Source organism: Mustela lutreola, chromosome 1, assembly GCF_030435805.1.
Source record: "Mustela lutreola isolate mMusLut2 chromosome 1, mMusLut2.pri, whole genome shotgun sequence".
Classification (NCBI taxonomy): domain Eukaryota; kingdom Metazoa; phylum Chordata; class Mammalia; order Carnivora; family Mustelidae; genus Mustela; species Mustela lutreola.
Window position 1 is genome coordinate 248973096 of NC_081290.1, and position 25157 is coordinate 248998252.

The following is a 25157-nucleotide window of genomic DNA, read 5'->3' on the forward strand; positions in this document are numbered from 1 at the left end:
GACACTGAATTGGCTTAGCCATCCAGGCGACCCCTGAAAGACCATTTCTAAGAGGAAAATATTCCCTATTCTGTGAGACTTCCTGGGTGTGAATTAGAATTTTACCATAGAATTTTGACTTTATTTCTGCAGTGACCTCAGCACATCTGCCAGTGGATGGGCCTGGACACTACTGCAGGCTGGAGAAAGGTACCCAGCCTCACCCAGTGGTTGTAGGACCCCATCCTTTGTCCCATATCAACTCAACCCCCAGGGCCACAGGGAAGAATTGTAAGATGACAGCTCATCTTCTCCCACAGGCACCATGTTATGGTTTCAGGTGAACTCATCACTGGACAGTGATGTCTGTTATTAGTCATTTCGTCCTGGCTTGGGGGGAGACTTCCCCCCTGGCTTGGGGAAAGCATCAGAAGCCCCATGGCCAGCAACCACTGACTCACAAGCTCTGAGAACTGACTGTTCATGGTGACTCGGCATTGACTCGTCCCTATGGCAGGCTCTGCAGGAGCCTGGCGGGGCCTCACCGTCCTGTCCCTTTCCTGTCTGCTGAATGCAGTCCCCATCTTCATGTTAGGAAGCATCTTTTCAAAAATTAAATTAGAAGAGTAAGAGACAAATATTAAGAGCCCTTTCCAAAAAGGAATTTAGCTTTGAGAACCGAATCCTGTTTAATATCCTGGGTTAAAAAGAACCAGCTAGGAACTACAAATGCAGTTGACTTTGGCCCTGAGATCTGTAGGGAAAACCAGAAAAAGAAATAGTCATGAATCAGCAGCACCAGCAATGTTTGCTTGTGAGCTCTTTTAGTCAGGTACGTGAATATATAATTCTGTCCTGGGATTCTGTGGAGTTTACTTTGTGCCCCAAGGTGTGGAGTTTGGAAAAATGCCAGCCCTGATGGTTCTTCTGCTTTGGGAAATAAAGCAAAGGAAACTCCCATGAGAATGCTGTCTCTTGGAGAACCGTTACTCACCTGAGTCCTGGGGTTCAGAGGGAGGTTCAGAGTGAGTTTGCAGGGGCTCATGGGACATCTGAGCCCAGGAGCTGCTCAGTCAGTGCCAAGGCCCAGGGCCCAGGGAGAGGGCACTCAGGAGGGGGGTGCTTTGGACTTTGGGGAGTCGTTTACTTCTTCATCTTCTTTTTCTGGAGCACCTGTTTGCACCAGGCACTGTGCTAGGCATGGTGAAGCAACAGTAAGGTTTCTGTTGTCATGGAAACCTTCTTGTGGGGAGATACACACAGGAAAGCAAATGCATTAAGAAGTTTATTTCAGAGTGGCAAGTGCTATGAAGACAGTGAAGCAGGGCGATGTGTGCAAGAGCGATTGGGGGTGACGTTAGACCGTGTTAGACCCAAGGCTCCAGCCATGGGAAGACCAGGGGAGCCCGATGTGGGCAGGGGCGTCACCAATTCAAAGACTGTGGGTAGGGACAGCTGTGGCTCCTCTGATGCACATAACAATGGCCAGTGTCCCTGGAGCCTCGTGAATTTGTGGCTCTGTTCAGATTTATCCCTGGTGTGCTATTGCCCCAACTGCTACATCCACTCAGAGGCCATCTCGTAGAGGCCGGTTAGGAAGGAGCATTTCAAAATGCTCTGGAGACAAGCAGAAATTGTTGAGGAGGGGACTACTGCTGCCCTCCTCCTCACTGCCACCATTGAGTCAGTGGGCTCATGCCTGCTGTGTCCTCCCAGGAAGTCTACTTCTCTTCATGTCCACCACCTTCTCCTGATTCAGACCACCAGCCTCTCTCCCCAGGTCTCCTGGAAAAGCCTCTGAAACCAGTTCCTCATGCATGGTCTTGCCCATTCCCAGTCCACTCTCCACACTGTGGTCAGAATGATCTTTTAAACCTTCAGATCTAGGGACACCTGGCTAACTTATTCGGGGGAGCATGTGACTCTTGACCTCAGGGTCGTGAGCTCAGCATGAGTTCATACCCACATTGGGTTTGGAGATTACTTGAAAATAAAAGCTTTAAAATTAAACCAAACTAAACCTCAGATCTAATCATGTCCCATACACCTCCTCCATACTTTTCTATAACTCCCCATTGTTGTCAGGATTGGGACCCAAATCCCCACAAGGACATGCAAGGCGCATCTCTACAGAACCCTTATTTCTCCACCAGCCTTGTGTCCAGACATTCATGGCTCCATTTTGTGCTCTGGCTGCATAGGCTTTCTTCCAGTTCCTCTAATATGCTGTACCAGTTTTGGCCTCAGGATCTTTGCACAAGCCTCGAGGGCTCTTAATCTCTTCTCCTTCCATGCATCCTGGCTTCAGCCACTTCTACCCAGGTCTCAGCACATCTGTTACTTCAGCAGGGACGTCTTCCTTGTTGATCAACACTGTGATACTACATAGGGTCTTTGGTTCCATGGCCCCAGTAACACTTCATATTCATCGTTCTAGCTCCCAACACATTTCTATTTATCCGTGATCCTTCTTCCCTGCACTAGGCCACACGCTCCAGGAGGGTGGGAACCAATTCGGTCTCGTCCATGACCGTGTCCTCAGTGCTTCGAAAGTGTCTGGAGCACAGTAGACACTTGATACGTATTTGTTGAAGCAATGAAGGGGTGAGTGCTCACAAAGACCTTGACTCTTAAATGTTCCACTTGAATGTGCTACTTGCTTTCAACAAAATGAATGAACAGGAGACCGTCTGTATTTTCTGTTCCATTTCTCTACCCTATAGAGATGGTGATTGATATCTGGAGTTCAGGAATAAGCACAGTGAGCAGGAATTCTGGCAGATGAACAACCTGCTTAGGAAGCCTGTTCTTGCCTTCGACTATCAGAACAGTGTTATTTTCTTTGGCCCGAAGGAGTCTAAGACTGTGTGTACTCAGGGAAACGGTGTAGACCCGCAGTGTGGAGCCGGGGCCAGGGGTGAGACTCGAATAATAATCAAGTGGGAGAGGGTTGTGTGAAGCCTGGTGGGGGACATCGCCTTTCTCAGCGGCTGAGGAATTGGAACATTCCCCCTTGTGTCAATGTGGAAGTGAATGAATTAAGTTCCGTTTTATGCTGTGCCTGGAAAAATACCAATGCCGCGTTCGCGTAGTTTCTGCAAGCAAACCCCAAATGCCACTCAGTCTCAGACCTGGGAGAGAGTGTTAGAGGGAAAAAGAGTCAACATTCACAGACTATGGGAAATACCACTGAAGTGGGAAAAGATTAGAGCCGTGGATTTTTACTCTTTTCGGGTTATGGACCCCTTTTGAAAATCTGACAGAAGCAATGGACCCTTGCTCCCTTTCATGCCCCTTGACCCTCTGCAAAATATATATCTGTATAACCTCCTCTCATCCATGGAGACCCCTGGAGGGCCATAGCCTCCAGGTTAAAAATTCCAGTTAGTGGGTCTGGTTGGAAATTGAGCAGAAAGAAGCTAGTGAGAGATGACATGGAAGCCCAAGGTGGACAAGGTTTGGTTTAAAGAGTGGAATAGAAACACCCTGTAAGGAGGGGCTTGTATTCCCGAAGTTCTTTGTTTTTTAGAACAAGTTGATTGGCACAGGAAGACCAAAGGCACCAGAGTGCAATCAGGCTAGCCTCTGAGGCTGAAGGGAAGCCACTCTGAGTATTTCCCCAATTCAGCCAGCCACGGTGATCCATCCACTAAAATCCACCAGGAGGCCAGGAGTTGAGCCTGTCATGTTCACCACTGGTTCCCGGTGTCTAGCTCAGTGCTGGGCACATAGTAGGTGCTCAATAAACACTTGTTGAATGGCTGACTCAATGAGTCTATCCTGGGTTGCCTCTCTTCACTCTGTCTTTCTCTCATTCATTTTGTTCTGGATTTATCAGATTTTAGTTTTTATTTCTTTGTTCAAGAGATATTAATTGAGGTCGGTGAAAGCATGGCATGGGTTAGCTGAATCCAAAGTTGATTTAATTCTAAAATTATACAAAAACCTTAGGTGGAAAAAAAAAAAAAAAGCAATATCTGTTTTAGCCTGCAGGTGGGCATTAGTTGTCCCTGGGCAAGGAATGACCTGAGACTGAAGATCTCCTGCTCTGGGATTCATTCCCTCTAGCTTGAAGTCTTAGTTCTGCTGCTTGGGAGTGACGAGAGCCTCAGTTTCCTCAGCTGTGAAATGGGATGTGAGGATGACGTAAGGTTATGCAGTTAGGGCACCTAGCACAATTTTTGACACACACCTACATGTTGCTTTTATAAATGTCAGACATTTTTGTTCTTACCTGACTCCTCTGCCGTGCAATTTGGTGGTTCCCTTAGGGCCCTCTTCCCTTTTTGAGCCGCCAGTTCTGAACCCCAGAAACTTTTGCTAACTATACACTACATCACGTGCAGCCTCTAAAAAGTCCCAGAAATATTCAATCATGGCTATATTTAAGGACTGGGGACATTACTAATTTCCTCCCTTCCTATTTTTCCATATTTTTAATTTCAATTAATAAGCATGTATGACTTCATAATTTAAAAATGACCAGATAAGAAAAAATATTGTAGTAAACGTGTGTCTATTCCACTTGGCTAAACTGAGAGGTAGGTAGGAAACAAGAACGTTTTATTGCATCTGGTCTGTAGCATCAATTCCGGGAGACCAGGACTCAGTTTGTCCATTACATCACCCAAATCAAAATACCCACAGACAGGTGCCGTGAAAGGAAGGCGGCATCCCTGAGTGGGCATGGATGTGCTGTTCTGTTTGGTAGATGTGGACTTAGGAACGGGGACTCCTGGCTTCATCTCCCAGCTCTCCCGCTGCCCAGCTCCATGTGCAACTTTGGGAAAATTTCAGCCCCAGTTTTCTGATCAGTAAAGCGGGAGAGACAAGAGGAGGGACATCTCCTCACAGACCGTTGGGGGAGCAAACATTGAATACTTCGCACGTCCAAGGAAGTCTTCCATTTCTCCAGCAGCACCAGTGACGTGTGTGTGCTTTGCACATGCGTGTGTGTGTGTAGGTGTATATATAAATGTTTGCATTTTGATGTCGACTCATCATCTTGGCCCCCTTCACGGCCAGACCAGAGCTCTTGATTTCTCAAACCCAGCCCTCCAGCCGCGCCTCCCTTAGTCTTCTGACCGTCAGGAAATGGCGCCAACGCTGACCCAGTTGTTCTGCCTCAGAACCTAAGCATCGTCCTTGGCTCCTCTCCCTCCCTCACACCCCATATCCAATGTGACAAGTCTGCTGATGTGTCTCAAAATCAGCCCCTTCTTTCGACAGCCACTGTCCCCATCCCAGGCAAAGCCACCATCCTGTCACTACCATGTGGGAAGACCCTATGGCCACCCCCCAACGGGGGAGCCAGAGTGAGCCTGACACACGTACCTCGGGCTGTGACACGCCCTTGCTCAGAAGGGCCCCTGCCAACCGTGGCTTCCTGTGATGCTGGGGATAAAACCCAGACGGCCCTCTGTCCTTCAGGTCTCTGCACTGGGGAACAAGCAGACCTGTCTGTCAAGGGCCAGGTAGTACATGTTTCAGGTTACGCTGTCACGTGGCCGTCCTCTTCTCCTCCTTCTTTGTCTTCACCATTGTCTTCATTTCTCTCTCCATCTTTGTTTCCTTCTTCGTCCAACCCTTGCCACATGTCATCCCTGTTCTTAGCTTGCAGCCCAACGGGAGCACACCAAGGGCTATCGTTTGCAGACTCCTGCCTGATGTGTGCTGGCCACGACTTTTCTCTCCAGCTCATCTGCTCTTGCCGTGTGTCCTGCTCTCTCTGCGCTGGCCCTCGTGGTGTTCCTGCTGTCCTTGAGCAGCACCCGGATCGGATTCTGCTCAGGGCCCGTGTTCTTCTGTCCCTCTGCCCCTGACGCTGTCCCCTCAGGGCTGCTATGGGGCTCACTTGCTTCATTTGCTTCTCTGCTGGCAGGTGCCTCTGGAGAAGTCTCTCTGAGCTGCCATTCTATGGTATTCATCCCCCATTCCGCACCCCCAGGCACCGTCTGACTCTCGCCCAGCTATGTCCTCCGGTACTTACTGTATGTTTACTTGCCTGTCAGTCTTGCTGCCCTTGTGTGTCATCTTCTGTCTGTTCAACACGCTGTCTCCCCGACACCCAGAAAAGGATGGGGCATTTGGAGTTCATTGAAAAATATCCATTGCATACATTAATAAATGTAAGAACAATTCTGCCCTATAGCTAGTTCTCAACCCTGTAATACTACTTGTCCACAACAAGGCGGCTCTCTTGATGAATTTTCGGCCCTGTTGGCTGGGTCTGATAACGGCACCAAGCTCTGCTCTGAGTGACAGTGAGGACTGTGGGGGTCTGTGGGATGAATCCAAGTGTGAACAAGGGTGTACAGAGGACCAGGGGGAGGAGGGAGAGCAAAGCCAGGCTTTGAAGTGAGGGGAACTGTCCAGCTCTCAGGAAACTGATGTCATTGGATCATCCCTGGATCACAAGTACTCAGTGGAGCCCATGCCTGATATCTCTTGAGGAGGGAGAGAAGCATTTCTTGGAACCAGAGGAAGAGGGTTGAGATAAATTGTCCTTCCCAGGAACACACAGCCAAGACAGCCTGCAAACCACTTAGTGCAGGCATTGAAAGGATGGTGCTTATCGGGCCCAGATGGGACATGGTGGGAAAAAATCTGGTATTTCTGGAGCCACTGAATAGAACATGGCGATTCCCAGCCCCAGGCACAGATCTCCCAGAATCTCCTTCTAAGGACTTTGGGATTGGCAAGCTAGAGGAGTGCATCTGGAGCAGTCAGGTTTCCCTCCTCCCACCCCACATTCCCAACCTGCCTTGCTCTTCTTGTTCAGAAGCCTTAGGAGAAGGGGGATTGGATCAGCATCACTGCAAAAGGGAGTGTAGGCCCCTTCCTGGGGGCATTGCAGGAGGTTACTCTGGAGGTGTACTCCAGGGGACATCCTGTGGATATTTCTAGGAGGACCTGATATCATGCCACTTCAAAGTCTGGTTCAGGGTCAGACCATGAGTCTTGGATTGGCCAGTGAGCCTGGCTATACTCTCACACACCAGGCAGGCACTAGATGAGTCCTGGCCCAGGAGCCAGGTCCATGGGTAAAGAGAGAGAGGAATCTCTTCCTTGCGTGCCCCTTAGGATAAAAACTGGGAGACGAGGGAGTGGGGAGCCTGTGGACTGTCCAGATTGGGGGTTTTATGTCCATGATTACAAGTCTAGTCCTTGATTTTTAGAAAATAAGACATCCATATGATAGGAGAAGAAATGCAATGATAGTATAAATCAGACTGTCCATCCTAGCCAGGCCTTAGGAGCCCAAGGCAGGAGGTTAATGGTCTGGGATCTGTGGATGGGTCTGCTGTGTGACCTTGCCCTAGTCACTTGACCTTTCTGGGCTTCAGTATTTTCACATACAGCATGGTCATGGTATATCTTGATGATGCCATCTCATGAGTTATTGGAATCAAACAAGAGAACAAAGTCTTTGTAAAGTTAAAAAGGCTCTAGTCCTGTATAACTTGATCCCTAACCAAGTTGCATAAAGCAGTAGACCAATAGGAGCAATAAACATCCGGTGAGCTTAGACCGGGTGCATGCCCTGTGTTCATGTGTTCATGTGCGTTTCACGTGGGCCTCACTGGGGAGACACTGGCACCATTATCACTTCCGTGAACTAACAGATGAGGTCATAAGACACAGAGAAGTTAAATAACTTACCCCAGGTCACACGGAGAGGCGGGGTGGGCCGGACTCTGAATTCTAGCAGATTGTCTCCAGGGGGATGCACTGGGAGCTTGCACTGGGACCTTGAGGGCCTGTAGCCCAGATCTCCAAGCTCCCAGCCCAGCCTCCAACCCCCCCGCCCCACCCTTGGCTTCCTCGGGGAAGATAACCACAAGTCTGTCCAGTGAAAACAGACCCATCACTATCTCTTCCCTGCAGAGGCGTCAACCCCTGCCAACTGCGGAGAGACGGCTGGGTCTCCACACAGCCTGATGTTTACCCCCTCCAGGAGCCAAGGGTTCCAGTGGGGATGCTGGAGGCCTGCCAGGCCTGGGAAGGAGGGGGAGAAGCCAGGGAGCGTGGGCTCCTCTGGGTTCTGCAGAGCGGGCACGTGCGGGGGAACTTCCCAGTCCACGATGGGCCTCCCTCACTGCACAGTGAGTGGGTCTTGAAAAAACATAGCCTCCTGTCCCTGCTTTCTCAAGGAACTCTCTTCAGAACAGGCTAGTGCTTTCCATGCCCTCCTCAGGAAGAAGAGCAGGAAGGGCAGTCAGCGCCCCCTCCCCTGGGTCCCTCCTTGAGGACTGGGTGGCCAGGCCAGAAGCCCGGGGCCAGGGGCTCTGCTTGCCTGATGTGATTCCATTCAGTGGAGTCTGCGGAGTTGGGCCAATGGAGAAGAGCAGACGAGGGCTGCGGGGCTTCCTCTCCGAGAATCCCTCAGGAGCCTTTTCAAATGGCCTGGGGCAGTGAAAGAACGTGAAAACAGGTACAAGAGGCATTATTAAAAGAACTAAGGCCTTTGTCCTGGGCGGGAAGCATGAGCACCATCGAATATGTAAAGGTCTGCCCAGAACAGGCTAGTTCAAGGTGGCCTCGGTGGGGTGCAGGGAGGAATGATGGGGAAGAGTGCAAGGAACCATGCAGACATCTCCAAAGAAGGAGAAAGAACTCCCTTGGGGGCAGTGAGCTCTCCATCACGGCAGGGGTTCAGGCAGAGAGAGGAGACCCTCTTGGCAGGGACCTTGTCAAGTGGGGGTGTGCGCCCAGGGAGGGAGACAACTCAGGGATCATGAAGGCCTGCCAAGCCCTCTGGGAGCCTGTGGCCCTATGAAGAGAGAGGGGAGGACGTGGATGGAAATGGCCTGGCATCTTCTATGCAGGCGTGCAGCATCTTCTATGCTGGCCTTTCCCACCTTCACCCTGGACCTCAGTTGTCCCTCTTGTTCTGTCTTGGCCCTAGCTCCCTGTGACGCCAGGCCTCGCTATTACCTTTTCTTCCTGTAATAGCCACCGGCCCTGCACCCTGCCCTTCTGTGCCCTGCTCATTGCTGGGTGACGCTACTGGTTAATGGGTCAGGTGACTCATTCTGGGGCTTTCTCAAGTGACATGATGCCACTGCCTGGGTGCAAATCTCCTTCCCCTGGAACAGTGGTCTCAAGTGTAAATGGGCATCAGAATGAGCTGCAGACCTTACAAAACAACAATGACAAAGCAGACTGCTGGGTTCTACCAGAGTTACTCTCTCAGTAGGCCTGTACTGGTGTCCAAGAATTTGTATTTGTAATACATTCCCAGGTATTGCTGATGCTGTAGGACCAGGGACTGCACTTGGAGAACCTCTGTTCTACGAGACCTATAATGCCGAGGGCATGGGTCCAAGGCTCTGGGTTCAGACAAACCCATGATGGAATTCCCCCATTTATGAGCTGTGTGACCATCGGTAATCTACCCAACATCTCTGTACTTCTGTTACCTCTTCTGGATACTGGTGATGGTGCCACTTTCAGAGAGTCATTGGGAGGATTGAAGATGCTGATTTATAGAAACAGCTTCGTGTCTGGGATATGCTAAGTATGCAGAAGTTCCATCAATGTTAGCAGTTCTCATGATCAGAAGAAGATGAGGGCTATTTTAGACACTCCACGCCTCCCTCTGTAGGACAGTGGTGTCAGAGCAAAGGCACATACCCTCCTCCCATTGTGCCTCTGTGTAGGGCCAAACCCATTGTTATTCCTTACCATCTGCTCCATGCTGGAAGGGTAGGGATTCATTATCAGTATGGCCATCCTTCAAACCTTGGGTTTGTGTCAGAGGCCAGCCACACATTCTGAATGACTGGCTTTCAGTGTGACTCTGCAGGATCCGGCCTGATAGAAACCAGATTGTGTGTAGGACACAGGGGTGGGGTCATCTGAGTTCTCCTGTCATGTTTCTGTTGGAGCCCCGAGGCCCCCATTGTCTCATCATCACTCAGATCCTGTGGTCTTTGGCCTGATTGTTATAAGGATAGAAGTGCAAGCTTACATCTCTGGCTGCAGGGTCTCAGAATTAAAGGAGCAAATCTAGGAGTGGCGTCAGAGGGACTCTTGAATGTTTGAAGAGGGAGACCCGCTGGGAAATACATCCCGGGTTCCACCTTGTGGGACACCAATCCTGAAGTGGGTTCCTTGCAGGAGTAGCTTGAGAAGTACTCTACCCACAGGGCCCTGCAGTGAAATACACTTGTGAGTTGCTCCATTAACAATTGCCTGCCTAGAGCTCCAGGGTGCTCACTAGCATATGTAAGCTTCCCAAAAGTCCTACAGTGGAGACGCATAGGTAAAGCTGTTGAACATACTCTAGTCTGTTCCCATCAATTAATTTTGGGAAACTAGTTCTAGGAATTTATGGTTTTTTCAAGGGCCTTCATAAGCAGTATCTCACCTGATTTTTTAAATAATCCTTAGAAGTAAGTATGTTCATCCCCATTTTACTAAGAGGAGGCTGAGATGCAGAGAGATTTATAACTCACTGCAGGTCACGGGGTATTTAAAATACTATCTACAGTTGCATGATCTGAGAAACAATTCGTGCATTTGATAGAAGTTTGTTTGTAGTGGCAGCAATCATTAAAATGGAACACAACCAAAAAACAAGCAAAAAAGGGGGAAGAAAGATCCCAATAACTGGGCATGACACCTATGATTTGTAAAAACCCTTTCAGTGAAGTATATTTATTTTACTTTTGACCTTGGACTCACCTTATGGTTACGATATTACTACACAGAGACAGGACAACACAGGTGAAGTATGTCAATTCTGCAGCCACTGCTTCAATCCAGGCAGTGTCACTTACTAGCTCTATGACCTTGAGCAAGTTATTCAACTTTTCTGTGCCTGGTTTCCCCTCCGTGAAATGTAATTTTTACACCTGTAGCACAAGGTTACTATGATGATTCAATGAGATATTACGTGCAGACCTCTCAAAATGGCCCATAACCCAGAAGACACACTTCAGAAAGTGTTAGCTATTTGCGGCTACTATTACTTTTGTTAATAATAAGAATACTATGTAAAGTCCCCGTGTCTTGAGGACCCGCAGAGAGGGTGTTTAGATTGGAGCCCGTAGGTCTAAGACTTAACCTGGCCTGCTCACTGAGCAGCTGTGCAACTTTGGACAGCTCGCTTAACCTCTCTGTGCCTCGGTGTACTCTTCGGAAAATGGGATCACGCCCGCCATCTAGCTTGGGTCACAGAGTGGTTCTAAGAAAAACCACCTGGGTAACCGCTGTGGAAGTGCTTTGACAAACATAAAACTAGGTCATCACGAGTTCTCCGTGTCCACATCTGACTGGAGCATGCGCAGGGAGGAGGGCGCCGGCGGGGAAGAACGGCTCTGCTGGTTGTGTCCTAGGACCTGAGAAATGCCCAGAAGTGCCGAGGCCGTTTCATCAACCGTAGCAGTTCCGTGGGCCTGCACAGTCATTAGCGGTGCCGAGAGAGTTTTCCTTTGCTAAACAATGGCGCCCTCATTCTGGGATTTCCCGGGTTGTCCTTGTTGACTTTGGAATAGAGGGTGATTGTGTCCGCACTGTGTCGGCCGGTGCATCTCAGACATCTGTTTCCTCCTGTTTACCCTCATTCATGTGTACCAGACCCACAGTGCCAGCCCCGAGCCTCACCCTTGTGACATTCATCACAGGTACCCTCTCCTGAGGGGGGGTGGGGGGCTTCAGAGGGTGTGTGTGTGTGTGTGTGTGTGTGGCAATCTCCTGTGAAATCAGGCTGCCTGACAAAAGTGGAATCAATTTACCTGCTGCTTTTGTTCCAAGGGAAAAGCCTCCAGAGCCCCCATTGGGGAATAATATTTAACCCACTTTAAGAACATTTGTGTTCCTTTCATCTCTCAATCATGAAAAGCAGTGGCATTTCCTACGGCACCAGTTTATTAGGGAGGCGCTGAGTTCCTCAACAGTGCCCAGGACGTGTAGACCACAGCCCCTTGGGAAAGATGCTGCCTCTTAAATTGCTAACTTTAATCCCTGGTGACCAGAACTGGCCCAGAATGAAAGGGCTGATCCCATGGGGAAAATAAAATAAACAAAACCACACCACCCTCTCCCCCCACCAAACCACAACCACCGAAAACAAAACAAACTAACGCAACCCAGTGAGAGTTCGAGGACGACTGCAATCCAGAGCGGGTCTCTGAATCATTCGGTCGCAAAGCCAGAACAGAAGACAAAAATTAGAAACCACTGAACTTCCTTAAGTGCTTTGACAATAGCTATCCATATTTCTGTGCCCATAGTTCTGTGGCAGAATTTTTTAAGACTTTTTTTACAATTTTTTAAATTTATACTTTGAACAGTTTTATTTCCCCTCACATGAACCCCTAGCCCAACTGCGGGGGCCGGATAGGCCTAAATGGGTCTTTAAGCTACCTCCGAAAACGTCTGCAGTCCCCACGTCCTGACACCTCACTGGGGTCAGAGCAGGAGATGCAGCCCTCAGAGGACAGGAGGAAGAGGGAGGAGAGAGGGCTGGCAACATGGAGGCCCTTTAAGCGGGGGGTCAGAGGTCACCCAAAGATTGCACAATTTCCACCCTTATCTGCTTCACTGAAGTAGTGAGAGGGGAGGGGGCTGGAGGAGGAGCCCCTGGGCCTGAGATGTTGAATAGAGCAAATAAATACCAGGGGTACCTGGCAACCCCGGGATCTGAGGGGGAAGCAGACCTGCTCTTCCAAACTGTGTCCTAGGCCGCCTGGGACCATTCTGGCTGCTTTGGATGTCAAAAGCCTCTTTCCCCAGAGCTTTACAGTTGGTCTTTGATTATTCATTCATTCTTCCTGAAATTTAGTGCTTGCCCTAAGCTCCTTCTATGTTTGGCAGTGTTTGGGAGGCTGAAGGGAAAAACAACACATAATCCTCACTCTCCAAAAGCTCTTCTTCTAGTAGGATTTAAAAGGAAATGTCCAGGGGCGCCTGAGTGGCTCAGTGGGTTAAGCCTCTGCCTTCGGCTCAGGTCACGGTCTCAGGGTCCTGGGATCCAGCCCCGCATCGGGCTCTCTGCTCCGTGGGGAGCCTGCTTCCTCCTCTCTCTCTGCCTGCCTCTATGCCTACTTGTGATCTCTGTCTGCCAAATAAATAAATAAAATCTTTAAAAAAAAAAAAAAAGGAAATGTCCAGTATCTAGATCCCCAGCAAGCAGGCGAGTCCCGAGATGCTATGGTGCCCTGTTTCCAGCCTCCAACTCAGTTGGGTTTCTTTTCAGTGCATTCCACACAGGGCAGCAGAAGTGTTCTATAGAAGGGCCCCGGATTTTCCTGGACAATTATGGGGGCAGGGGGGCTGGATGAACGTTAAGCCCCCTATAGTCCTGACCTTCTGAATATATTCATTCCATCTGATAATACCAACAATAAGCCCAGCACTGTTCTGAGTGTACAAAGATGAATAAGACGGAGTACCCGTTCCTAAGCAACTTACAATCCAGTGGTAATAATACTCCTATCAACACGAACACAACAGCCAGTGAGTGTATCGAACCCCAACTGTGGAAGGAGATGGAGGATTCCAAAGGCTGGTGAGAAGGCAGAAACAAAGAGCTGGGGACCCCAGAGGAGAGGAGAATATGTTCTCAAAGGGGAGGGTTCGAAGACAAGTTCACCAACTAAGTTACTTTTGCTCTGGATCCTGACAGACCTACATGATATCATTTGGCAGACAAAGGAAGGAGAAGCATTTCCATGCTTTTTTCCATGCACACCTGAGCAAAGGTGTGCAAGGCAGAGTGAGCAGCCCACGGGGACACAGGGAAGAGCCATGGGAGACACTGCCCCACTCAGACCCTGACGCCCCCAGCACTGAAAGGAAGAAAGTGAATTGTGGGAGGAGCCAGAAAGCGACAAATTAAACCCTGTTCAGGGAACCCACTACAGGCAAGATGCCTGTACATAATTCTTTATCTCACAAAAAAAGAAAAGGCGTGGGGGAGGGAGAGAAATCCTTTGCTAACCCAGCCCAGCCCACCCCCTTCTAGGGATGTATTCATTCATTTGTGGGCTTGTCAGTGTGACATTGTGTCTGCCCTCCTGAAAGCCATACATCTTACTTTCAAACCCTCCCATCGCCTTGGACCCCCCGCAGACCCCAATGTTCCCGGTGACCTTTTGGCAGGGGGCTCCGTCCCCTCCAAGGCTGGTGGAGGGGGAGAGGGCACCTCTTGGGGGCTCACCCTCCTGGTCCCCAGCTTTCTGCTCCAGGAAGGATTAGTGCTTTTTGTAAATTTGACTCTCCATTCCTGAAAAGCCTGCCAGCTGTGTACCTTCCACGAGTCTTTTATTTTTATGTCTTCCTCCAGATCCAAGATCTCCAGGCCCTCCCAGAAAGGGAAGGAGACTTCAAAGAAGCCTTAAGCCACTTGCCAAAATGTCTGTTTGCAGAGTGTCTTCATCCTTTCGGGGATGGCATTTCGGAGACTGCCTTTCCTGTGTGCAGTATGACAATACCATGGACACAACAGAGGTAGGGGGCAGGCAGACCGACCCCAGGGATGCTCCCGTTGGGCGGTCCTGGAGCTGATCGGATAGAGCCAGACACTCTCCCTGGGGAAAAATCACTTTTCTTTGCGTTGCTTTGATGAGTAATTGAAAGGTGCCCTGTGCCATGCTTAATAAATAGCGGCAAATAGGACTAGGATTTTCCTTTGACAGGCAATGCTAAACTCTTCTGTGCTATTTTACTATTCAGGCCCTGTTATGCGGGGGAAAAAATAATGCACTCCCTATGTTAAAAGCTATTCGCTTCTTTCCTACCTCTGGGGTGGCCCACGGCTCTTGGTTCCTCCTTTGTCATCCTTGCGCCATGTAAAAGCCGACATCTGTCCTGTGTGGGTGGAAAGGCCTCAGCCCACGTTCTATGGGCAGTCTAGAGAGCCCATTTTGTCTGATATTCCCCGGGCTGGCCCCCGCAGTGTCTGAACTTTTCCCCATTAGTCACTGCTTTGGCTGAGCAAGTGGAAGACCCCTGTTAAGCTGGAATACGTTATCTGGGAAACACATTAAGCCATTAACAGCTGGACACAAATTAGTTTATCAGACAGGGGCCGGACTTGCAGAATGTAGGAGGGAAAAGGGACTTTACAGATGATCATTTTAGAGGTGAGGGAAAAGAGGTCTGCAAATAGCAGGTTAGGGGAATGGGGCTGCCAGGCCTGAAACCCTGCTTTCTGGTCTGAACCTCTTCCTCGTCTCCAGCTTTCATTCAGGAGATACCACAGGCCTCCCCTGGCTGCGGAGGTACTGGGAATTCAGAGAAGACTAGGAATAGGGAAGACAGACATGGAAGGAAGCAAGGGCTGAGCGATGTGGGTCGCATCCCTTGGATGCTGGGGATGAGAAGGTCTGGAACAGGACACTATCAGCAAAGGGCAGATCTAGTGTCTGGTGGGGGGGAGGGTGGTCAGTGCCACCAAGGGTTACATAATACTGGAATTTAGGGCCCTACCTTGTGGCTACCATGAGAGTTCAAGAGAGGTCACGACCAGGGAGCTGAGCTAACCTTGGGGTCAGCACTGAAGAGGCAGGTGCAAGGGATGGGCCAGAAAGCCAGGAGCTGAAAAAGGAGGCCCACCATGAGGAGGAAGAAGACCACGCATTCAGGGCAGACCTTCACAAGCATTGCTCCCACCGCTGTGTCCCATGTGGCCAACATGGGCTGATCTCTTTCCCTTAATTCACATCAAAGGACTTGGTGGAAGATCACAGAACTAGGGGGAAGGAGAAGAAAGGTGCTGGGAGAGGCAGCCTGGGACAGGATGAAGAGCTCTCCAAGATGTAGGAGGTTTTAAGGAGGTGCTTCTGTTTCTGAAAATCGGCACGGTCCTGACACCTGCTTGGGTGAACTCAAAGCCATGACCCCCGGGAGTCACCCACTGCATCAGCGGATGGCTGGTGACGTTGGTGTCCTTTTCTTTACACCTCTCCGTATCCAGGTCCTCATCCTCTATCTCCTGCATGATTTTAACAGCCTTCTAACGGGTCTCCCTCTCTCCAGCCTCCACCTTTCCAAACTCGCCTTCTTGCTGTTCCGAGAGAGGTCCTGCGAAAATGGGGAGTCAGTCAAATCATTCCCCTGGTTTATAAGGATGAAGGGTAAGATCACCTTCACAACCCCATTTCCTGCCCCTTGGTCTCCTCCTGACCACACAGCACCTGCCATGCGTTTTCTTGCATGGGCTGTCCCGCCTTCCTGGGATGCTCTCCTCCTCTTGCCGAATCTGCCTTCATCCTTCCAGATGCAGGTCAGTGCCACTTCTGTGAAGCTATTCCATGCTTCCCAGTCTTGGTTATAGCTTTTATTCTTTAGGGCCCAGCTGTACACCTGTCAATTTGCACTGCAATGGTGGGTGTATGTGTCCGTCATTCAATAGACCGTATGTGCGTGTGATAGGGGGTCCTTCCTGATTCTCAATGCCCAGCACAGTGCTGGGTACATGCATAGGGTAGATGTTCAAAGAATGTTTGCTCAATGAGTCAGTATACCTATGGTCTGAAGCGTATAAGATCTGAAAGTCAGGGGCGCCTGCGTGGCTCAGTGGGTTAAGCCGCTGCGTTCAGGTCATGATCTCAGGGTCCTGGGATCGAGCCCCGCGTCGGGCTTTCTGCTCAGCAGGTAGCCTGCTTCCCTTCCTCTCTCTCTGCCCGCCTCTCTGCCTACTTGTGATCTCTCACTGTCAAATAAATAAATAAAATATTTAAAAAAAAAAAAAAGATCTGAAAGTCAAGGCCACGGATTCATTCTTTTTATTGAAAGAATGACCCAGCCCCTGCTTCTGCCTTGCACCATGAGTGGGATTTTCCATCTTTGACCAGCAAAGATTTTGACTGGAACTAATTGCTCTTTCAGTGGCTTTCTGGGGATGTCTAGTTTTTTCATGTTTGGGGGTATCCTAAAGAATATGATAAACCTATAGATGCTTCCCCAGAAAATGCACAAATGCCCAGTCTCACAGTATTTCATACAATCAGGAGGTTTCTGGACTGCACGTCCTCCCACCCAGCTCCAAGACCCCTGGCTTAACACAGCTGTCATAGACAACTTGTGTTTTGCTCTCTTGGCTGATAAGATTGGTCCAGCTTTATTTTCAGAGAAAAAAAAATAGTTATTTTAAAATCTTGTTTTCCAAATATAGGAATACATTATAATATGGATACGCTTTCTCACATGACATATGCTACCCCCCTTCTCTGTTTCCCTAGGATGTCCCCCTTCCCTTTAAGCAGCAAATATGCCTGCCTATGTTGCACTCGCCAGAAAGATGCATGGAGATGCACATAGCACAGTCTTTTGCAGTCCTCAGTCTCTGTCAGGGCCCAGACAGGATGTGGGATATGCTGTCCTGGTCTGGCTCTATCCTTTTGCAGAGGAAGCTGCAGGAACTTAGGACATTATCAACAGACTTTCATTTGGGAAACATCTACTGAGCTCCCACTCTGTGCCACGCACTGTTCTAGGCACTTGGGGATACAATAGGGGAACAAAACAGACAAGGCTCCTGCTTTCATGGAATTTATAGCCCAGTGGGACAAGGCAGACAATAAACAAGAATATAAGTTAACTACATTCACACAGTGAACAGGACAAAGGAAAGACAACAGAATATGCAAAGGGGAAGGTCGCTACATGAGAAGTCAAAAGGCCTTTTGAGGAGGTGACATGAGAATTGAGGCACAGGCAGGTCTAGGAGAATCAGAGATCCAGGGAGAGACACTGTCAGGTGCCAAGGTCCTGAGGTGGAAAGGATTTCAATGTGTTAGAGAAAAAGAAAGACCACCACCTCTACCACCCCACCACCGCTGCTGGAGCACAGTAGGCAAAAGGAAGACGGTGGGGCATGAAGTCCTAAGCCATGAAAAGAGTTGGGATTTTTCATCTGTGAAGGGAAAACAAGTCACGAGAGCTTTAGGCAGGGTAACATTTTGATCTAACTGGCATGTTTGGAAGATCACTTTTAAAAGGTTTGGATCCGTATTACCACCTCCCCTTACTCTGAAGAGTTTTGACTACTGAAATGATGTGTAATAAACCAATTCCCATGAATTCTCCTCAAGGCTCTCTACTAGCAGGGGACAGCCAGGTATTAATCCTAAATTGTCACCACCGCAGGGATTAGACAAGCCCTGAGGTCTGGGTAGGCCATGCCCTCTTGCCTTGATTCCTGAGCCTTTTCAGGCTACTCAAAGTCTCTGGGGACCCTGCCAAGGCTTGGCCTGGGAGGTGAGGAGGTGCTTAGCCCCCTACAATGTCAGAGGAAGACACAAGGTAGAGGGGGCAGGCCTGAGAAAGAGCCTGTGGCAGGTGAGGCAGGCAGAAGAGGAAACAAAGGCCACACAGTCTCTTCCCCTAGTCTGCCTCCCCTGTCATCGCCTGCCCCCTCCTCTGCGCACCCCCCCCACCCCCGGGCCCAGGGCCACGATGTCCTCTCTGTGGCAGCGGCCAGGTGTGTTTGAAAACACTCAAGCCCCGTCCTTGTCCTTCACGTAGCAGGAAATAAATGTGGCTGGGGAGTTGCGGTGGCTGGGGCAGGGTGTGGGCGACCGGGTGTGTGCGATGGGGTGGACATGGTGGGGACGGTGCCTCCATCCCACAGTCACAGTTCCAGTCACAGCTGGGGGGGGTGGTGACCCCGGAGGGCTTACTGTCGGACAACTTGGGTGAGTTCGGTGCTGAGAGCAAATGCACATGGAGCCGGGCATGCGTTGGGAGGGGTGCGGTCCGTGTCCGGGCTGAGGACCCGCGAGTCACAGACTGCAGCCCACTGCTCCCCCGCATCGAACCTCTTCGTTTGTGCCGAAGGCTGCCCGGCTACTGGCGCCCTCCCCGAAAGAGTTAAGGACCTCCTCCCCTTCCACCCATCTTGCCCCTAAGCCCGCACCCGCCACCGCGGGGGGCTAACCCGCCCACCCGAGCGGAGGGGCCTCGCGGAGCGGCCCGCGGGCCGGCGAGGGGGCGGGGAGCCCCGCGGCCCCGACTCCCGCCCCCTCCCCGCCGCGGCCCCAGCGGCCTCCGCGCTGCAAGGCGCGGGCGTTCGGACGCAGGGGGAGTTGTTTGATTTGGCGGAGGCGAGGAGGCTGGCGGGGAGAGAGCGGGGGAGGCACGGGAGCCGGGCAGCGTGGGGGCCGGGCGCCGGGCTCCGGGCACCGTCCCCCCCACCCCCCACCAAAACCGCCGCGCGCGCGCGGCAGCGGCCAGGGCGGGGGCGAGGTGGCCGAGGGCGCCGGGGATGCCCGAGGGTCCGGGGCGGAGACGACGACCGGTCCGGACTGCCCGACCTGCCTGGCGCGCGGGCAGGTGCTTCGGTCCCCTCCCCCTTTTTCTCCTTTCCTCCCCCCTTCCCTCTCTGCCCTGAAGTAAGATGAGCGTGATGCTGTGGCGCTGGGAACAGAATAACACCACCATGAAGCTGGTAAGGTGGACTGCAGACCTCCTCACTCCCGGGGGTCACTGTCCCACTTTTTATCCCCCACCCCCTCCCCATCCTCTTTGAGAATTGTCTCCCGCGATGAAAAGACCCTGAAATGCATTTTGTACGTGGTGTTTCCCCGTATTATTCTGAAGAGAGATTTCAGGCTTGTTTTAAACCAGGAAAAGTCCATGTGTGTATGTGTGTGTGAGTGATTGAAGGAGGGTGGGAATGCGCTGCAGTTTCTCCCGGTCCCTTCCACCTACTAATTCCTGGGGATCTCCTGGGTTGCACATGCATCTCCTGGGGATTGTGTCCTGCCAGTAGGTCTGCGCCCTCACCACCGTCCCGGGTCAACGTGGTCTGTACACCCACCCCCATTGTGTTGGGATAGTTGGGGAGACACGCCGGTGCTAGTGCTGATCTCTGTTGCCGTTTGGCTTGTTTGGGGAAGAGAAAAAACAAACAACAACAACAACAACAACAACAAAAAAAAAAACCTGAGGCTAGCTTGAATGCGCGTGGATTCCGTCCCCCCCCCCCCCCGCCTCTCACAATAGCTTAGTTTTCTTCCTAGCATGCAAGAATCTTCTTGGTTGCAGGTACTTTTCCCCTCCTCCGTTTTCAAAAATAACCGCTCCTCGCTCCTGGGAGGGCTTAGGAGAGCAGTGTTTTCCTCTCTGCCCCAAGAAGCCTGACTTGTTTCTCCAGCCCAAGGAGAAAATGTAATCAGAAGGCTCTTCTCTGGGTTTTGCTTTTGTGATTTGTTTCTTATCTGGTGGTTTCAAGTAGACCCTAATTCCCCACTGAAGTCAGCCAGCGGTCTGGCCAAGTTAGTTTCCCCCTTGGATGTCAGCTTCCTCCAGAGCAGAATGGGGCAGGTTCTCACCATGTGTTGCTGATGTAGGGATAAGAGACCATATTTGAGATTTTCCTGGCACATAATAAGAGCTCAGTAAGGACTGGGTATCATTAATAAGCCGGAATTCATACTGATTGTGCTCTTGAAAGATGCTACCAAAAAAGTCACAGCCGCTGCGTATACTAACAAGATGTGAAAATACCTCAGCTGGTTCTTCATATAATGAGCTTATTTGTTCAAAAAACGGCACCTTGCTTTTCCTACTTCTTGAGTTATGTTTGGCCTGTCTAACTTCAAACTACTATTTTACGGTTTCTTTTAATGTGCTGTAACATTAGCAGACGTTATGCACCTTTGCTGTACTGTGTCGGGACCGTAGTTGCCTAATCCTTTCCTGGAATCTTTCTCCAACCAGACTGTTGTGGGAGAGCCCAGAGTTTCACACATTTTCTCTCCAAGCTACACCTGAGACGCCACTTGAGAATGTAGCACAGGGAAAGGTGGGTCCTGGTGTGGACCGGCTAGGGTCCAGCTGCAAGACCTAGATGCTGCTAAGGGAAAAAAAAAAAAAGAAAAAAGAAAAGAAAAAGAATGACTTGGCAATAGGGAAAACGTGGAGCATCCCAGAGGACAGGTCTTCATGGCAGGTGGCTGTGGTAAGGGCTGGGATGTCCTCATTGCTTCAGCATAGCTGCCTTTTTACCCCATGGAAGGAGCATTCTCCACTGTGGGTCAAAGGTCATCCTTTATTGGGTCGTCTGGTTCTTTAGACCTGGGTCTCACTTTTCAAATGAACTGTGAGGACCACCCAAGGGTAGCTGTGGTACTCCAGAGGACTCACCTACCGGTGTGGGGGAGGTGCCACAGGAGCTCCAAGAATCAGAAAGCACTGGAGAGGCTGCAGTGGCTGTGTTTGTGGCCGCCCCCCACCCCCACCCCACCACTGCCCTCAGACCCCAGGCAGGAATGGTGATGACAACTATTACACACTCACATAGCCTTGGCTATCCTCAAGCACAGGCCTCAGCTTTTCTGCAGAATCCTGGAAAGCATTGGGCACACCATTAGTTGAAACATTGTTAGTTTGCTTTTTGTCTGGTTACCGACTGACTGGGTGACTTACCAGTATCCGTCATTTGGTACTTACTGGGTGCAGAGCCCAGTGGTGGTTGGGAGGCTGTGCTCCTCAGGTAAGGCTTTGCTCTCTGATGATCCTTGGTTTGAATTCTAGGCTGGTCATTTGCTAATGTTCGAATCAGTTTTCCTCTTTCCCAAGTTGTGAAAAGATAAGATGAGATGAGACTACAGAAACAGGATCCAGCAGAGTCTGAAACATGGGTGTCTGGACTGGGAACAGTTGTTGTTTGATGATGATGACGATGATGATGATTTTCTCTCCTTTGTGCTGTTGGGTGAATGGTTCAGTCTTCTGATGAGCTTGGGGAAGATAAACCTTTCTTACCTTTGAATTATGAGCGGCCCTTAGGAGAAAGGAGCTCTCTGGGAACATCCTGGAAGTCAATTGCTTGTGAATAACTATCCCAGAATGTGGCTAGGGGGCCAGAGGTGAGTGTCTGAACTTTTTATCACTGATGCAGTTCAGTAAACATGAAGTCAGTTAACCCACAGCTTGAAAATTCACTCTTCTGATTGAAGAAGGGAACCAAACGATTGAGTTTAGCTTCTATTTTGAGGCTAATTGGATCAAAATAAGGCCAAGAGTAATTAGAGGCAAAATTTGAATCTTTGCATGTTATCTCTGCAGGGGAATGTCAGAAATGCACCTGCCCACCTAGGCTAGAAGGCAGTAGCCAGCAAATCCTATTTCTGTCCAAATCCGACCTGACAGGGCCAATCACGCCTTTGACGGAAATGAGAGGGGTTGACTGCTCAGGCCTAAAACACCCACCGGGAGGGGTAGCTTGGGGCACAACCCCAGAGCCTGACATGGGTGGTTCTGACATCCTTATCACCACTTCGTTCCCTTCTTTTAAGATTCTTCCAGCTTGGGCAGGGCAAGGAGAGGCGATGAGGCCCCTTCCGGAGCAGCTTATTATCTGAGAAGCAGCAGAGCCAAAGAATGGGGAGAGGAAAGGGCCAGAGAGCAGCCACCCTTGCAGCCTTACCTGTCCTGGGGCACAGAGCTAAGTGTTCCAGCCAGAGAGACCCGCAGTCCCAACTCTGCACAGGAAGCGCTCTCGTGTGACCGAGGCCAGTTGCATAGCCTCTTACTATGCAATTTGGAAAGAACTGTAGTTGACAGGCAGTGCATGGTCGCTCTTAGGATTAAAAGATGACCCCGTAGTGTTGCATGTCTCCATGCATGAAGAAAAGATTCGACAGAAATATTCCCAGTGTTAAGGGGGTAGATTACCAGGGATTTGGGGGGGGGGGGATCCTTACTTTTCTTTTTTCTTTTTAAAAGATTTTATTTATTTATTTGACACAGAGAGAGATCACAAGTAGGCAGGGAGGCAGGCAGAGGGAGAGGGGGAAGCAGGCTCCCGGCTGAGCAGACAGCCCGATGCGGGTCATGAGACCATGACCATGACCTGAGCTAAAGGCAGAGGCTTAACCCACTGAGCCACCCAGGCGCCCCCTTACTTTTCCTTATATTCTGGATTTTGCCAATGACCATGCATTATATTTATCAAGGAAAGAGAAAGAAAGTACTGCTAAAAATAATCATTTTAATAGCTGATGTATGCTGAGCTTTTGCTTTACTCTTTATTCCACTTCATCCTCTCTGTAATCTGGTGAAGTAGAAACTATTATTAGCTCCATTATTCAGATGAGGACGTTAAGGCTCAGGAATTAAGTGACCTTCCTAAGTTTCCAGGCTTAGAAACTGGTAGAACCTCTGCTTTGTCTGAAAGCAAAGGCTGTGCTTTGAGCTCCTGTATTTTAATGGGCTGGGTATGTCCTGGAGAGCGGCAGGCTCTTCTGAATTCAGTGTATGATATAGGAGTATGCCTGTGCTGTACAGGGCTGGGTGATTCTCTCTGTGGGTTGCTACCCGCTGTGTATCCCCTTTGCTCAGGGAGATGCTGTAATTGAGGTGGAAAGGAAAGGGAACGCAGTGAACAGGCCTGGATTGGGTCATTGCCCTTCAGTGTCCTGGAAAACACTTAATGGGGCCCTTCCTCAAAATGAAGGAGAAAGTGGCTTAGAATGAAGAATAATTGAGAATAATGATGATCAGGGAATGTGCCTCTGACCTTTGACCTTTCCCCCCTAGAGATCGGTCAAAGACCCCCTGGGCCCATCTGAAGCCAGGCTAACAAGCAGATTAAAAGAGGTCAGTGGGTTAAAGGGCCCTGGCTGGCTTTCTGCAGTTACATTACTCCCTCCCAAAGGCAAGGATGCTGTGGACTCTGCAGGTCCTGAGCTCCCAGGTTCTGTTTTACAAGACTGTGGTCCTATAGCTCTTACTCATCTTTCTGTGCATAAACGGATTCTCCTCTTAATGACTTCTAGGGTTTTTGTTTTATTTTGTTTTCTGAATAAAGCTCGTTTGCCACTCGTCTGGAGGTACTCCACTCTTCTACTGAAAAATATCAGTCATTTCCACTCTTAGGGACTTCTAAAACTTTCTCCTGCTTTCCATTAATTATGACCGGCATAGATTTTACCAGTCTCCCAGGTACTGCAATCATGTCCGTTTTCTATTAATTACAAAACATCTCCAGGGAAGAAATTCCATCTTTTCCTGGAGAAACCAGGTTGAAATACATAGGAATGTTTCCATATGCATTTCTGCTGTGGGTAATGAGTCATCATAACCTTGATACACTTTCCACAATTGAAACCAAAGCATGTAAGGAAGGTTTGACTCTGGTTAATTACTGGGAAAATAAATAATTAAATATTGGAAAGGGAAGAAAGAAAAACCCTGAAAGTAGTAAGTGGCTTCCTTTAGGAGACATTTGGAGGTTACGCATTTTCCTTTATGTTGGTGTTAATAGAAACATAGAGATTTATAATTGGTCCCCCTCTGGTGGTGCAGCAGTCTTATATTACTTATGCAACTGTTTTTATGTGGACTCAACAAAATATATATATATTTTTTCCTTTTTTCGGTTTTGGATCTGGCTTCTGTCATATATTGCCAACTACCCAGAAGACGTGTGTGGCTAAGTTTTTCTTTCTAGGGTTGTCGGCTTGTCCAGGATGCGTGGACCAGACTGCCTCATGCCCCTGGCTGGTGAGACATGGGGTCTTCCCAGGGTTTGTTCTTTTTGACTCAGATGTTGACAACGTGATGTCATAGGAGATAGGCGCAGGGAGACCGGGAGATCGGGAAATGAGATGAATGATTTAGAATGATTTGAATGATTTAGAATGAGTTAGAATGATTTGGCCGAGTGTGTTTAAATGGGAAACAAGAAAGTGTGATGGAGATATCTGGGAAGGCTGGGAGGTAGGAGTGGATAGTCTTTGCCACCAAAGATCCTCACTGCCCATGGTCATGACGCCGTGTATGGGACAGGAGTAAGCACCTGCATTAGACGTGATCTTTGTCATTGTGAGAGAAGGACTGCTTGCTCCCAGGGAACATGGTAGGACCTAAGCAGAAACAAATCTATAGGAAGGCAGGTGCTGCCAACAGGGACTTCCCCAGCTCCAGTGCCTCCTCTCTGCAGAGAGTCCGGGGGTGAGCCTCGGTCCTCAGTTGTAGCTCCTATTAGCGTCTCTGGCCCTGTTCTGAAGTTTCCAGAATTGGGACTGCAGACTGAGTTCTTGGTCAGAAACCGTCTGTGGATTCCTGCTCACTAGTGAATGAAGTCTGACTCCTCCGTGGCACCCAAGGCCAGCAGAATTTTAAATCTGACTGTGCGGGGCCTCCATACAGAAGCTGTTCGTTCCAGTCAGCAGGGTCAGCCCCATGATTTAACGCTTTCCCTGCTCCCTGGGACTAAA

At 49.8% G+C, this 25157-nt stretch overlaps 1 protein-coding gene and 1 non-coding gene across 8 annotated transcripts in view; both read left to right on the forward strand.

Moving 5' to 3' along the window:
* The window catches only part of NAV2 (neuron navigator 2), a 395626-nt gene that overhangs the window by 47988 nt on the left and 322481 nt on the right, over positions 1-25157 (forward strand). Inside the window, exon 1 of one of the 7 annotated variants that reach the window (XM_059138215.1) lies at positions 19056-19378. The exons of the other annotated variants lie outside the window; for them this stretch is intronic. Within the exon in view, the coding sequence (XP_058994198.1) occupies positions 19328-19378 (51 nt within the window). The 5' untranslated portion in view covers positions 19056-19327. Of the gene's footprint in view, positions 1-19055; positions 19379-25157 lie in introns of those variants that run through there. 7 annotated transcript variants of the gene reach the window in all.
* LOC131823011 (small nucleolar RNA SNORD45) lies at positions 3858-3928 on the forward strand. Its single transcript, XR_009350460.1, has one exon. It is a non-coding gene; the product is annotated as a small nucleolar RNA SNORD45 (small nucleolar RNA).